This window comes from Oncorhynchus nerka, linkage group LG26, assembly GCF_034236695.1.
Source record: "Oncorhynchus nerka isolate Pitt River linkage group LG26, Oner_Uvic_2.0, whole genome shotgun sequence".
NCBI classification, from domain to species: Eukaryota; Metazoa; Chordata; class Actinopteri; order Salmoniformes; family Salmonidae; genus Oncorhynchus; species Oncorhynchus nerka.
The window spans coordinates 39,631,269-39,647,910 of record NC_088421.1 but is presented as its reverse complement, the minus strand read 5'-3'; the positions used below and the strand labels follow the sequence as shown (position 1 = coordinate 39,647,910).

The window sequence follows — 16,642 nt, the reverse complement described above, 5'->3', positions numbered from 1 at the left end:
GTTATTGAGACAGACATCTATGGTAGTAATGACCAGTGTTATTGAGACAGTCATCTATATAGTAATGACCAGTGTTATTGAGACAGTCATCTATATAGTAATGACCAGTGTTATTGAGACAGACATCTATATAGTAATGACCAGTGTTATTGAGACAGACATCTATATAGTAATGACCAGTGTTATTGAGACAGACATCTATATAGTAATGACCAGTGTTATTGAGACAGACATCTATATAGTAATGACCAGTGTTATTGAGACAGTGTTATTGACATCTATATAGTAATGACCAGTGTTATTGAGACAGTCATCTATATAGTAATGACCAGTGTTATTGAGACAGTCATCTATTGAGATCAGTGTCAGTCATCTATGTAGTAATGACCAGTGTTATTGAGACAGTCATCTATATAGTAATGATCAGTGTTATTGAGACAGTCATCTATGTAGTAATGACCAGTGTTATTGAGACAGTCATCTATGTAGTAATGACCAGTGTTATTGAGACAGTCATCTATGGTAGTAATGACCAGTGTTATTGAGACAGTCATCTATATAGTAATGATCAGTGTTATTGAGACAGACATCTATGTAGTAATGATCAGTGTTATTGAGACAGACATCTATGGTAGTAATGACCAGTGTTATTGAGACAGTCATCTATATAGTAATGACCAGTGTTATTGAGACAGTCATCTATGTAGTAATGACCAGTGTTATTGAGACAGTCATCTATGTAGTAATGACCAGTGTTATTGAGACAGTCATCTATGTAGTAATGACCAGTGTTATTGAGACAGTCATCTATGTAGTAATGACCAGTGTTATTGAGACAGACATCTATGTAGTAATGACCAGTGTTATTGAGACAGTCATCTATGTAGTAATGACCAGTGTTATTGAGACAGACATCTATGTAGTAATGACCAGTGTTATTGAGACAGTCATCTATGTAGTAATGACCAGTGTTATTGAGACAGTCATCTATGTAGTAATGACCAGTGTTATTGAGACAGTCATCTATGTAGTAATGACCAGTGTTATTGAGACAGTCATCTATGTAGTAATGACCAGTGTTATTGAGACAGTCATCTATGTAGTAATGACCAGTGTTATTGAGACAGACATCTATGTAGTAATGACCAGTGTTATTGAGACAGTCATCTATGTAGTAATGACCAGTGTTATTGAGACAGACATCTATGTAGTAATGACCAGTGTTATTGAGACAGTCATCTATGTAGTAATGACCAGTGTTATTGAGACAGTCATCTATGTAGTAATGACCAGTGTTATTGAGACAGTCATCTATGTAGTAATGACCAGTGTTATTGAGACAGTCATCTATGTAGTAATGACCAGTGTTATTGAGACAGACATCTATGTAGTAATGACCAGTGTTATTGAGACAGTCATCTATGTAGTAATGACCAGTGTTATTGAGACAGACATCTATGTAGTAATGACCAGTGTTATTGAGACAGTCATCTATGTAGTAATGACCAGTGTTATTGAGACAGACATCTATGTAGTAATGACCAGTGTTATTGAGACAGTCATCTATGTAGTAATGACCAGTGTTATTGAGACAGTCATCTATGTAGTAATGACCAGTGTTATTGAGACAGTCATCTATGTAGTAATGACCAGTGTTATTGAGACAGTCATCTATGTAGTAATGACCAGTGTTATTGAGACAGACATCTATGTAGTAATGACCAGTGTTATTGAGACAGACATCTATATAGTAATGATCAGTGTTATTGAGACGGTCATCTATGGTAGTAATGACCAGTGTTATTGAGACAGTCATCTATGGTAGTAATGACCAGTGTTATTGAGACAGTCATCTATGTAGTAATGACCAGTGTTATTGAGACAGACATCTATATAGTAATGACCAGTGTTATTGAGACAGTCATCTATATAGTAATGATCAGTGTTATTGAGACAGTCATCTATATAGTAATGATCAGTGTTATTGAGACAGTCATCTATATAGTAATGACCAGTGTTATTGAGACAGACATCTATATAGTAATGACCAGTGTTATTGAGGCAGTCATCTATATAGTAATGACCAGTGTTATTGAGACAGTCATCTATGGTAGTAATGACCAGTGTTATTGAGACAGTCATCTATATAGTAATGACCAGTGTTATTGAGACAGTCATCTATGTAGTAATGACCAGTGTTATTGAGACAGTCCTCTATATAGTAATGATCAGTGTTATTGAGACAGTCATCTATATAGTAATGATCAGTGTTATTGAGACAGTCATCTATATAGTAATGATCAGTGTTATTGAGACAGTCATCTATATAGTAATGACCAGTGTTATTGAGACAGTCATCTATGGTAGTAATGACCAGTGTTATTGAGACAGTCATCTATATAGTAATGACCAGTGTTATTGAGACAGTCATCTATGGTAGTAATGACCAGTGTTATTGAGACAGTCATCTCTATAGTAATGACCAGTGTTATTGAGACAGTCATCTATATAGTAATGACCAGTGTTATTGAGACAGTCATCTATATAGTAATGACCAGTGTTATTGAGACAGTCATCTATATAGTAATGATCAGTGTTATTGAGACAGACATCTATATAGTAATGACCAGTGTTATTGAGACAGTCATCTATATAGTAATGACCAGTGTTATTGAGACAGACATCTATATAGTAATGACCAGTGTTATTGAGACAGACATCTATATAGTAATGACCAGTGTTATTGAGACAGACATCTATATAGTAATGACCAGTGTTATTGAGACAGACATCTATATAGTAATGACCAGTGTTATTGAGACAGACATCTATATAGTAATGACCAGTGTTATTGAGACAGACATCTATATAGTAATGATCAGTGTTATTGAGACAGACATCTATATAGTAATGACCAGTGTTATTGAGACAGTCATCTATATAGTAATGATCAGTGTTATTGAGACAGTCATCTATGTAGTAATGACCAGTGTTATTGAGACAGTCATCTATATAGTAATGATCAGTGTTATTGAGACAGTCATCTATGTAGTAATGACCAGTGTTATTGAGACAGTCATCTATGTAGTAATGACCAGTGTTATTGAGACAGTCATCTATGGTAGTAATGACCAGTGTTATTGAGACAGTCATCTATATAGTAATGATCAGTGTTATTGAGACAGACATCTATATAGTAATGATCAGTGTTATTGAGACAGACATCTATATAGTAATGACCAGTGTTATTGAGACAGTCATCTATATAGTAATGATCAGTGTTATTGAGACAGTCATCTATGTAGTAATGACCAGTGTTATTGAGACAGTCATCTATATAGTAATGATCAGTGTTATTGAGACAGTCATCTATGTAGTAATGACCAGTGTTATTGAGACAGTCATCTATGTAGTAATGACCAGTGTTATTGAGACAGTCATCTATGGTAGTAATGACCAGTGTTATTGAGACAGTCATCTATATAGTAATGATCAGTGTTATTGAGACAGACATCTATGTAGTAATGATCAGTGTTATTGAGACAGACATCTATGGTAGTAATGACCAGTGTTATTGAGACAGTCATCTATATAGTAATGACCAGTGTTATTGAGACAGTCATCTATGTAGTAATGACCAGTGTTATTGAGACAGTCATCTATGTAGTAATGACCAGTGTTATTGAGACAGTCATCTATGTAGTAATGACCAGTGTTATTGAGACAGTCATCTATGTAGTAATGACCAGTGTTATTGAGACAGACATCTATGTAGTAATGACCAGTGTTATTGAGACAGTCATCTATGTAGTAATGACCAGTGTTATTGAGACAGACATCTATGTAGTAATGACCAGTGTTATTGAGACAGTCATCTATGTAGTAATGACCAGTGTTATTGAGACAGTCATCTATGTAGTAATGACCAGTGTTATTGAGACAGTCATCTATGTAGTAATGACCAGTGTTATTGAGACAGTCATCTATGTAGTAATGACCAGTGTTATTGAGACAGTCATCTATGTAGTAATGACCAGTGTTATTGAGACAGACATCTATGTAGTAATGACCAGTGTTATTGAGACAGTCATCTATGTAGTAATGACCAGTGTTATTGAGACAGACATCTATGTAGTAATGACCAGTGTTATTGAGACAGTCATCTATGTAGTAATGACCAGTGTTATTGAGACAGTCATCTATGTAGTAATGACCAGTGTTATTGAGACAGTCATCTATGTAGTAATGACCAGTGTTATTGAGACAGTCATCTATGTAGTAATGACCAGTGTTATTGAGACTATGTAGTAATGACCAGTCTCATCTATGTAGTAATGACCAGTGTTATTGAGACAGACATCTATGTAGTAATGACCAGTGTTATTGAGACAGTCATCTATGTAGTAATGACCAGTGTTATTGAGACAGACATCTATGTAGTAATGACCAGTGTTATTGAGACAGTCATCTATGTAGTAATGACCAGTGTTATTGAGACAGTCATCTATGTAGTAATGACCAGTGTTATTGAGACAGTCATCTATGTAGTAATGACCAGTGTTATTGAGACAGTCATCTATGTAGTAATGACCAGTGTTATTGAGACAGACATCTATGTAGTAATGACCAGTGTTATTGAGACAGACATCTATATAGTAATGATCAGTGTTATTGAGACGGTCATCTATGGTAGTAATGACCAGTGTTATTGAGACAGTCATCTATGGTAGTAATGACCAGTGTTATTGAGACAGTCATCTATGTAGTAATGACCAGTGTTATTGAGACAGACATCTATATAGTAATGACCAGTGTTATTGAGACAGTCATCTATATAGTAATGATCAGTGTTATTGAGACAGTCATCTATATAGTAATGATCAGTGTTATTGAGACAGTCATCTATATAGTAATGACCAGTGTTATTGAGACAGACATCTATATAGTAATGACCAGTGTTATTGAGGCAGTCATCTATATAGTAATGACCAGTGTTATTGAGACAGTCATCTATGGTAGTAATGACCAGTGTTATTGAGACAGTCATCTATATAGTAATGACCAGTGTTATTGAGACAGTCATCTATGTAGTAATGACCAGTGTTATTGAGACAGTCCTCTATATAGTAATGATCAGTGTTATTGAGACAGTCATCTATATAGTAATGATCAGTGTTATTGAGACAGTCATCTATATAGTAATGATCAGTGTTATTGAGACAGTCATCTATATAGTAATGACCAGTGTTATTGAGACAGTCATCTATGGTAGTAATGACCAGTGTTATTGAGACAGTCATCTATATAGTAATGACCAGTGTTATTGAGACAGTCATCTATGGTAGTAATGACCAGTGTTATTGAGACAGTCATCTCTATAGTAATGACCAGTGTTATTGAGACAGTCATCTATATAGTAATGACCAGTGTTATTGAGACAGTCATCTATATAGTAATGACCAGTGTTATTGAGACAGTCATCTATATAGTAATGATCAGTGTTATTGAGACAGACATCTATATAGTAATGACCAGTGTTATTGAGACAGTCATCTATATAGTAATGACCAGTGTTATTGAGACAGACATCTATATAGTAATGACCAGTGTTATTGAGACAGACATCTATATAGTAATGACCAGTGTTATTGAGACAGACATCTATATAGTAATGACCAGTGTTATTGAGACAGACATCTATATAGTAATGACCAGTGTTATTGAGACAGACATCTATATAGTAATGACCAGTGTTATTGAGACAGACATCTATATAGTAATGATCAGTGTTATTGAGACAGACATCTATATAGTAATGACCAGTGTTATTGAGACAGTCATCTATATAGTAATGATCAGTGTTATTGAGACAGTCATCTATGTAGTAATGACCAGTGTTATTGAGACAGTCATCTATATAGTAATGATCAGTGTTATTGAGACAGTCATCTATGTAGTAATGACCAGTGTTATTGAGACAGTCATCTATGTAGTAATGACCAGTGTTATTGAGACAGTCATCTATGGTAGTAATGACCAGTGTTATTGAGACAGTCATCTATATAGTAATGATCAGTGTTATTGAGACAGACATCTATGTAGTAATGATCAGTGTTATTGAGACAGACATCTATGGTAGTAATGATCAGTGTTATTGAGACAGACATCTATGGTAGTAATGACCAGTGTTATTGAGACAGTCATCTATGTAGTAATGACCAGTGTTATTGAGACAGACATCTATATAGTAATGACCAGTGTTATTGAGACAGACATCTATATAGTAATGACCAGTGTTATTGAGACAGTCATCTATGTAGTAATGACCAGTGTTATTGAGACAGTCATCTATGTAGTAATGACCAGTGTTATTGAGACAGTCATCTATGTAGTAATGACCAGTGTTATTGAGACAGACATCTATGTAGTAATGACCAGTGTTATTGAGACAGTCATCTATGTAGTAATGACCAGTGTTATTGAGACAGACATCTATGTAGTAATGACCAGTGTTATTGAGACAGTCATCTATGTAGTAATGACCAGTGTTATTGAGACAGACATCTATATAGTAATGACCAGTGTTATTGAGACAGTCATCTATATAGTAATGATCAGTGTTATTGAGACAGTCATCTATATAGTAATGATCAGTGTTATTGAGACAGTCATCTATATAGTAATGACCAGTGTTATTGAGACAGTCATCTATATAGTAATGACCAGTGTTATTGAGACAGTCATCTATGTAGTAATGACCAGTGTTATTGAGACAGTCCTCTATATAGTAATGATCAGTGTTATTGAGACAGTCATCTATATAGTAATGATCAGTGTTATTGAGACAGTCATCTATATAGTAATGATCAGTGTTATTGAGACAGTCATCTATATAGTAATGATCAGTGTTATTGAGACGGTCATCTATGGTAGTAATGACCAGTGTTATTGAGACAGTCATCTATGGTAGTAATGACCAGTGTTATTGAGACAGACATCTATATAGTAATGACCAGTGTTATTGAGACAGTCCTCTATATAGTAATGATCAGTGTTATTGAGACAGTCATCTATATAGTAATGACCAGTGTTATTGAGACAGACATCTATATAGTAATGACCAGTGTTATTGAGGCAGTCATCTATATAGTAATGACCAGTGTTATTGAGACAGTCATCTATGGTAGTAATGACCAGTGTTATTGAGACAGTCATCTATATAGTAATGACCAGTGTTATTGAGACAGTCATCTATGTAGTAATGACCAGTGTTATTGAGACAGTCATCTATATAGTAATGATCAGTGTTATTGAGACAGTCATCTATATAGTAATGATCAGTTTATTGAGACAGTCATCTATATAGTAATGATCAGTGTTATTGAGACAGTCATCTATATAGTAATGACCAGTGTTATTGATTGACAGTCATCTATGGTAGTAATGACCAGTGTTATTGAGACAGTCATCTATATAGTAATGACCAGTGTTATTGAGACAGTCATCTATATAGTAATGCCCAGTGTTATTGAGACAGTCATCTATGGTAGTAATGACCAGTGTTATTGAGACAGTCATCTCTATAGTAATGACCAGTGTTATTGAGACAGTCATCTATATAGTAATGACCAGTGTTATTGAGACAGTCATCTATGTAGTAATGACCAGTGTTATTGAGACAGTCATCTATGTAGTAATGACCAGTGTTATTGAGACAGACATCTATGTAGTAATGACCAGTGTTATTGAGACAGTCATCTATGTAGTAATGACCAGTGTTATTGAGACAGTCATCTATGTAGTAATGACCAGTGTTATTGAGACAGTCATCTATGTAGTAATGACCAGTGTTATTGAGACAGTCATCTATGTAGTAATGACCAGTGTTATTGAGACAGTCATCTATGTAGTAATGACCAGTGTTATTGAGACAGTCATCTATGTAGTAATGACCAGTGTTATTGAGACAGACATCTATGTAGTAATGACCAGTGTTATTGAGACAGACATCTATATAGTAATGATCAGTGTTATTGAGACGGTCATCTATGGTAGTAATGACCAGTGTTATTGAGACAGTCATCTATGGTAGTAATGACCAGTGTTATTGAGACAGTCATCTATGTAGTAATGACCAGTGTTATTGAGACAGACATCTATATAGTAATGACCAGTGTTATTGAGACAGTCCTCTATATAGTAATGATCAGTGTTATTGAGACAGTCATCTATATAGTAATGACCAGTGTTATTGAGACAGACATCTATATAGTAATGACCAGTGTTATTGAGGCAGTCATCTATATAGTAATGACCAGTGTTATTGAGACAGTCATCTATGGTAGTAATGACCAGTGTTATTGAGACAGTCATCTCTATAGTAATGACCAGTGTTATTGAGACAGTCATCTATATAGTAATGACCAGTGTTATTGAGACAGTCATCTATATAGTAATGACCAGTGTTATTGAGACAGTCATCTATATAGTAATGATCAGTGTTATTGAGACAGTCATCTATGTAGTAATGACCAGTGTTATTGAGACAGTCATCTATGTAGTAATGACCAGTGTTATTGAGACAGTCATCTATGTAGTAATGACCAGTGTTATTGAGACAGTCATCTATGTAGTAATGACCAGTGTTATTGAGACAGTCATCTATGTAGTAATGACCAGTGTTATTGAGACAGTCATCTATGGTAGTCATGATCAGTGTTATTGAGACAGTCATAATGACCAGTGTTATTGAGACAGTCATCTATGGTAGTCATGATCAGTGTTATTGAGACAGTCATCTATGAGACAGACATCTAGTAAATGACCAGTGTTATTGAGACAGACATCTATGGTAGTAATGACCAGTGTTATTGAGACAGTCATCTATGGTAGTAATGACCAGTGTTATTGAGACAGTCATCTATGGTAGTAATGACCAGTGTTATTGAGACAGTCATCTATATAGTAATGACCAGTGTTATTGAGACAGTCATCTATGGTAGTAATGACCAGTGTTATTGAGACAGTCATCTATGGTAGTAATGACCAGTGTTATTGAGACAGTCATCTATGGTAGTAATGACCAGTGTTATTGAGACAGTCATCTATGGTAGTAATGTAATGAGACAGTCATCTATGTAGTAATAACCAGTTTGAGACAGTCATCTATGGTAGTAATGACCAGTGTTATTGAGACAGACATCTATGTAGTAATGACCAGTGTTATTGAGACAGACATCTATATAGTAATGACCAGTGTTATTGAGACAGACATCTATATAGTAATGATCAGTGTTATTGAGACAGTAATGTAATGATCAGTGTTATTGAGACAGACATCTATATAGTAATGACCAGTGTTATTGAGACAGTCATCTATATAGTAATGACCAGTGTTATTGAGACAGTCATCTATATAGTAATGACCAGTGTTATTGAGACAGTCATCTATATAGTAATGACCAGTGTTATTGAGACAGTCATCTATGTAGTAATGACCAGTGTTATTGAGACAGTCATCTATGTAGTAATGACCAGTGTTATTGAGACAGTCATCTATGGTAGTAATGACCAGTGTTATTGAGACAGACATCTATATAGTAATGACCAGTGTTATTGAGACAGTCATCTATGTAGTAATGACCAGTGTTATTGAGACAGTCATCTATGTAGTAATGACCAGTGTTATTGAGACAGTCATCTATGTAGTAATGACCAGTGTTATTGAGACAGACATCTATGGTAGTAATGACCAGTGTTATTGAGACAGTCATCTATGGTAGTAATGACCAGTGTTATTGAGACAGACATCTATATAGTAATGACCAGTGTTATTGAGACAGTCATCTATGGTAGTAATGACCAGTGTTATTGAGACAGTCATCTATGTAGTAATGACCAGTGTTATTGAGACAGTCATCTATATAGTAATGACCAGTGTTATTGAGACAGTCATCTATATAGTAATGACCAGTGTTATTGAGACAGTCATCTATAGTAATAACCAGTGTTATTGAGACAGTCATCTATATAGTAATGACAGTGTTATTGAGACAGTCATCTATATAGTAATGACCAGTGTTATTGAGACAGTCATCTATGTAGTAATGACCAGTGTTATTGAGACAGTCATCTATATAGTAATGACCAGTGTTATTGAGACAGTCATCTATATAGTAATGACCAGTGTTATTGAGACAGTCATCTATGTAGTAATGACCAGTGTTATTGAGACAGACATCTATATAGTAATGACCAGTGTTATTGAGACCATCTATATAGTAATGACCAGTTTATTGAGACAGTCATCTATATAGTAATGACCAGTGTTATTGAGACAGTCATCTATGTAGTAATGACCAGTGTTATTGAGACAGTCATCTATGTAGTAATGACCAGTGTTATTGAGACAGTCATCTATGGTAGTAATGACCAGTGTTATTGAGACAGTCATCTATGTAGTAATGACCAGTGTTATTGAGACAGTCATCTATGTAGTAATGACCAGTGTTATTGAGACAGTCATCTATGGTAGTAATGACCAGTCTATTGAGACAGTCATCTATGTAATGACCAGTGTTATTGAGACAGTCATCATCTATATAGTAATGACCAGTGTTATTGAGACAGTCATCTATAGTAATGACCAGTGTTATTGAGACAGACATCATCTATATAGTAATGACCAGTAGTAATGACCAGTGTTATTGAGACAGTCATCTATATAGTAATGACCAGTGTTATTGAGACAGTCATCTATGGTAGTAATGACCAGTGTTATTGAGACAGTCATCTATGGTAGTAATGACCAGTGTTATTGAGACAGTCATCTATGGTAGTAATGACCAGTGTTATTGAGACAGTCATCTATGGTAGTAATGACCAGTGTTATTGAGACAGTCATCTATGAGTAATGACCAGTGTTATTGAGACAGTCATCTATGGTAGTAATGACCAGTGTTATTGAGACAGACATCTATGGTAGTAATGACCAGTGTTATTGAGACAGTCATCTATGTAATGACATCTCATCTATATAGTAATGACCAGTGTTATTGAGACAGTCATCTATGTAGTAATGACCAGTGTTATTGAGATCTAGTCATAGTTATTGAGACTATCTATGTAGTAATGACCAGTGTTAGACAGTCATCTATGTAGTAATGACCAGTGTTATTGAGACAGTCATCTATATAGTAATGAATGACCAGTGTTATTGAGACAGTCATCTATAGTAATAATGACCAGTGTTATTGAGACAGACAGTCATCTATATAGTAATGACCAGTGTTATTGAGACAGTCATCTATGGTAGTAATGACCAGTGTTATTGAGACAGTCATCTATATAGTAATGACCAGTGTTATTGAGACAGTCATCTATGGTAGTAATGACCAGTGTTATTGAGACAGTCATCTATGGTAGTAATGACCAGTGTTATTGAGACAGTCATCTATCTATGTAGTAATGACCAGTGTTATTGAGACAGTCATCTATATAGTAATGACCAGTGTTATTGAGACAGTCATCTATGGTAGTAATGACCAGTGTTATTGAGACAGTCATCTATGACCAGTAATGACCAGTGTTATTGAGACAGTCATCTATATAGTAATGACCAGTGTTATTGAGACAGTCATCTATGTAGTAATGACCAGTGTTATTGAGACAGTCATCTATGTAGTAATGACCAGTGTTATTGAGACAGAGAATGACAGTGTTATTGAGACAGTCATCTATATAGTAATGATCAGTGTTATTGAGACAGTCATCTATGTAGTAATGACCAGTGTTATTGAGACAGTCATCTATGTAATAATAGTAATGACCAGTGTTATTGAGACAGTCATCTATGACCAGTGTTATTGAGACAGTAGTAATGACCAGTGTTATTGAGACAGTCATCTATGTAGTAATGACCAGTGTTATTGAGACAGTCATCTATGGTAATAACCAGTGTTATTGAGACAGTCATCTGAGTAATGACAGTCATCATCTATGTAGTAATGACCAGTGTTATTGAGACAGTCATCTATGGTAGTAATGACCAGTGTTATTGAGACAGTCATCTATGTAGTAATGACCAGTGTTATTGAGACAGTCATCTATATAGTAATGACCAGTGTTATTGAGACAGTCATCTATGTAGTAATGTAATGACCAGTGTTATTGAGACAGTCATCTATATAGTAATGACCAGTGTTATTGAGACAGTCATCTATATAGTAATGACCAGTGTTATTGAGACAGTCATCTAATGTAGTAATGACCAGTGTAATATTGAGACAGTCATCTATGGTAGTAATGACCAGTGTTATTGAGACAGTCATCTATGGTAGTAATGACCAGTGTTATTGAGACAGTCATCTATGGTCCAGTGTTATATCTATATAGTACCAGTAATGACCAGTGTTATTGAGACAGTCATCTATGGTAGTAATGACCAGTGTTATTGAGACAGTCATCTATGGTAGTAATGACCAGTGTTATTGAGACAGTCATCTATAGTAATGACCAGTGTTATTGAGACAGTCATCTATATAGTAATGACCAGTGTTATTGAGACAGTCATCTATATAGTAATGACCAGTGTTATTGACCAGTGTTATTGAGACAGTCATCTATATAGTAATGACCAGTGTTATTGAGACAGTCATCTATATAGTAATGACCAGTGTTATTGAGACAGTCATCTATGTAGTAATGACCAGTGTTATTGAGACAGTCATCTATGGTAATGACCAGTAAGACAGTCATCTATGTAGTAATGACCAGTGTTATTGAGACAGTCATCTATATAGTAATAACCAGTATTGATCATCTATATAGAATGACCAGTGTTATTGAGACAGTCATCTATATAGTAATGACCAGTGTTATTGAGACAGTCATCTATATAGTAATGACCAGTGTTATTGAGACAGTCATCTATATAGTAATGACCAGTGTTATTGAGACAGTCATCTATATAGTAATGACCAGTGTTATTGAGACAGTCATCTATATAGTAATGACCAGTGTTATTGAGACAGTCATCTATGAGACAGTAGTAATGACCAGTGTTATTGAGACAGTCATCTATATAGTAATGACCAGTGTTATTGAGACAGTCATCTATGTAGTAATGACCAGTGTTATTGAGACAGTCATCTATGGTAGTAATGACCAGTGTTATTGAGACAGTCATCTATGTAGTAATGACCAGTGTTATTGAGACAGTCATCTATGTAGTAATGACCAGTGTTATTGAGACAGTCATCTATGGTAGTAATGACCAGTGTTATTGAGACAGTCATCTATGGTAGTAATGACCAGTGTTATTGAGACAGTCATCTATGGTAGTAATGACCAGTGTTATTGAGACAGTCATCTATATAGTAATGACCAGTGTTATTGAGACAGTCATCTATGGTAGTAATGACCAGTGTTATTGAGACAGTCATCTATGGTAGTAATGACCAGTGTTATTGAGACAGTCATCTATGGTAGTAATGACCAGTGTTATTGAGACAGTCATCCAGTGTTATTGAGACAGTCATCTATGGTAGTAATGACCAGTGTTATTGAGACAGTCATCTATGTAGTAATGACCAGTGTTATTGAGACAGTCATCTATGGTAGTAATGACCAGTGTTATTGAGACAGTCATCTATATAGTAATGACCAGTGTTATTGAGACAGTCATCTATGGTAGTAATGACCAGTGTTATTGAGACAGTCATCTATGGTAGTAATGACCAGTGTTATTGAGACAGTCATCTATATAGTAATGACCAGTGTTATTGAGACAGTCATCTATGGTAGTAATGACCAGTGTTATTGAGACAGTCATCTATATAGTAATGACCAGTGTTATTGAGACAGTCATCTATATAGTAATGACCAGTGTTATTGAGACAGTCATCTATGTAGTAATAACCAGTGTTATTGAGACAGTCATCTATGTAGTAATGACCAGTGTTATTGAGACAGTCATCTATGTAGTAATGACCAGTGTTATTGAGACAGTCATCTATGTAGTAATGACCAGTGTTATTGAGACAGTCATCTATATAGTAATGACCAGTGTTATTGAGACAGTCATCTATATAGTAATGACCAGTGTTATTGAGACAGTCATCTATGTAGTAATGACCAGTGTTATTGAGACAGTCATCTATATAGTAATGACCAGTGTTATTGAGACAGTCATCTATGTAGTAATGACCAGTGTTATTGAGACAGTCATCTATGTAGTAATGACCAGTGTTATTGAGACAGTCATCTATGTAGTAATGACCAGTGTTATTGAGACAGTCATCTATGTAGTAATGACCAGTGTTATTGAGACAGTCATCTATGCTAGTAATGACCAGTGTTATTGAGACAGTCATCTATATAGTAATGACCAGTGTTATTGAGACAGTCATCTATGGTAGTAATGACCAGTGTTATTGAGACAGTCATCTCTATAGTAATGACCAGTGTTATTGAGACAGTCATCTATGTAGTAATGACCAGTGTTATTGAGACAGTCATCTATGTAGTAATGACCAGTGTTATTGAGACGGTCTGCCTGATACTGTGAGAGGGGAAGTGCCTCTCTCAATGTGCTGTCAGGACCATCATTCATGCAGTGATTATGAGGAAGATGGTTATGTTTCTGGGAGTGGCATGATGGTTAATGTAATCTGTTCTCTATTGCCGTGTCGTTCCTCTCTGTAGGCACAGGGATCCTGTCTCCACTCCCAGAGGAAAACCCTCACTGGTGGAACGCCAACATGGTGTAAGTTCCAGGATTTGGTGTGTCTGTGTCCAGTCGATCTTTATAAAGGTGTAAGAAGACCTGACACGGATGTTGTGTTTCCTCTCCAGGTTCATCCCCTACTGCTCTAGTGATGTGTGGAGTGGTGCCTCAGCCAAGACGGACCACAGTAAGACATCACTATTAGCCATACTAATGTGTGTTTGCATTTTCTAATGGAGGTCAATCAACCAAACACCCAATCAATAAATCACCAAACACCCAATCAATAAATCAACCAAACACCCAATCAATAAATCAACCAATCAGCCAATACATCAATCAAACAATCAACTAATCAATCACCTAATCAACCAACCAATCAACCAACAAATCAATCAACCAAGCAACCAATAAAACAAGCAACCGATCAGCCAACCAACCAAGAAATTAATCGATCATTCAATCAATCAATTAACTTAAAACATATTTTCCTAGAGGGAAATTGGTTATTTCATTGAGTCATCCATGATAGACATAGGATAGGTAGGTATGTTGTGTGCATTGTGTTGGTCACTCTGCACTCAATGTATTGTGTTGGTGACTGACTGTCTGTCTGTGTGCAGGTGGCTACGCATTCATGGGGTCTCTGATCATTCAGGAGGTGGTGAAGGATCTGCTGACCAAGGGGCTTGACAACGCCAAGGTTCTACTACTGGCTGGCAGCAGGTGGGTGGGGCCACATGTTGGTGTGGGTGTGTCTGTGTGTTAACGTAATGTAAATATGTTTAATGAACTGGAACTATGTGTCACTAGAGATTAAAGTAAGTGAGTGTGTGTGTCTGTTAGTACCTGTGTGTGTTTGTATCGATTCCTGTGTGTGTGTGTGTGTGTGTGTGTGTGTGTCCATGCCTGTGTGTGTGTGTGTGTGTGTGTGTGTATCCATGCCTGTGTGTGTGTTATCGGTGTGTCTCTTCTCTACCCCACAGTGCGGGGGGGACGGGGGTCCTGCTGAACGTGGACCCTGTGGCTGAGCTGCTGCAGGGGCTGGGGCACCCTGGGATCCAGGTGAGGGGTCTGGCTGACTCGGGCTGGTTCCTGGACAACAAGCAGTACCGATCTACTGACTGTCACGACACCATCAGCTGTGCCCCCACGGAGGCCATCAAGAGAGGCATCAAGTAAGAGAGCACTCCACCACTATAGCTGCAGTCTCTGGGACCATATTCACAATCTCAAATCTCAGATTAGGGGTGCTGATATATCATCAATTTTCCGACTTTTAGATCATATTCAATAAGATCATATGGACAGGGAGGGCTGATCCTAGATCAGCACTCATATTCTGAACTGCTTTCTGAGTGGTTAGGGCCAGAGTGTTTCTCATGGCCCAGTGGCCTGACCAGGATAAGCTATTGGCCCTAGTTGTACTGTACTGTGTCACTTCATTGTTAAATGGATTGAACATATTGAACCCCCTCGCCTAAGGCTGCATTTATAGACAACTCAATAATTGGCAAAAGATCTGATCTGATTGGGATGTTTGTGTAAACACAGCCTTAGAGATCTGATCTGATCAGGATGTTTGTGTAAACACAGCCTTAGAGATCTGATCTGATCAGGATGTTTGTGTAAACACAGCCTTAGAGATCTGATCTGATCAGGATGTTTGTGTAAACACAGCCTTAGAGATCTGATCTGATCGGGCTTCTTGTGTAGACGGAGGCTTAGTAGCCTATTCTTCAGGTCCTATATGAACTGACACTGTAAGATGTTGACCTCTGACCTCTTGTCACCAGGTACTGGGGCAGCGTTGTGCCAGAGAGGTGTAGACAGGTCCACCTGGGGGAGGAGTGGAACTGTTTCTTTGGCTACAGAGTGTTCCCCTCCATAAAGAGTGAGTGCTAGCAAAGGTTAATG

At 36.4% G+C, this 16,642-nt stretch overlaps 1 protein-coding gene across 1 annotated transcript in view; it reads left to right on the top strand.

The window, feature by feature from the left end:
• notum1a (notum, palmitoleoyl-protein carboxylesterase a) overlaps positions 1 to 16,642 on the top strand; it is a 35,280-nt gene that overhangs the window by 14,274 nt on the left and 4,364 nt on the right. The window contains exons 3-7 of the mRNA XM_065010654.1: positions 14,704 to 14,764; positions 14,854 to 14,912; positions 15,349 to 15,451; positions 15,712 to 15,903; positions 16,522 to 16,619. Of these exons, the coding sequence (XP_064866726.1) occupies positions 14,704 to 14,764; positions 14,854 to 14,912; positions 15,349 to 15,451; positions 15,712 to 15,903; positions 16,522 to 16,619 (513 nt within the window). The remainder of the gene's footprint in view (positions 1 to 14,703; positions 14,765 to 14,853; positions 14,913 to 15,348; positions 15,452 to 15,711; positions 15,904 to 16,521; positions 16,620 to 16,642) is intronic.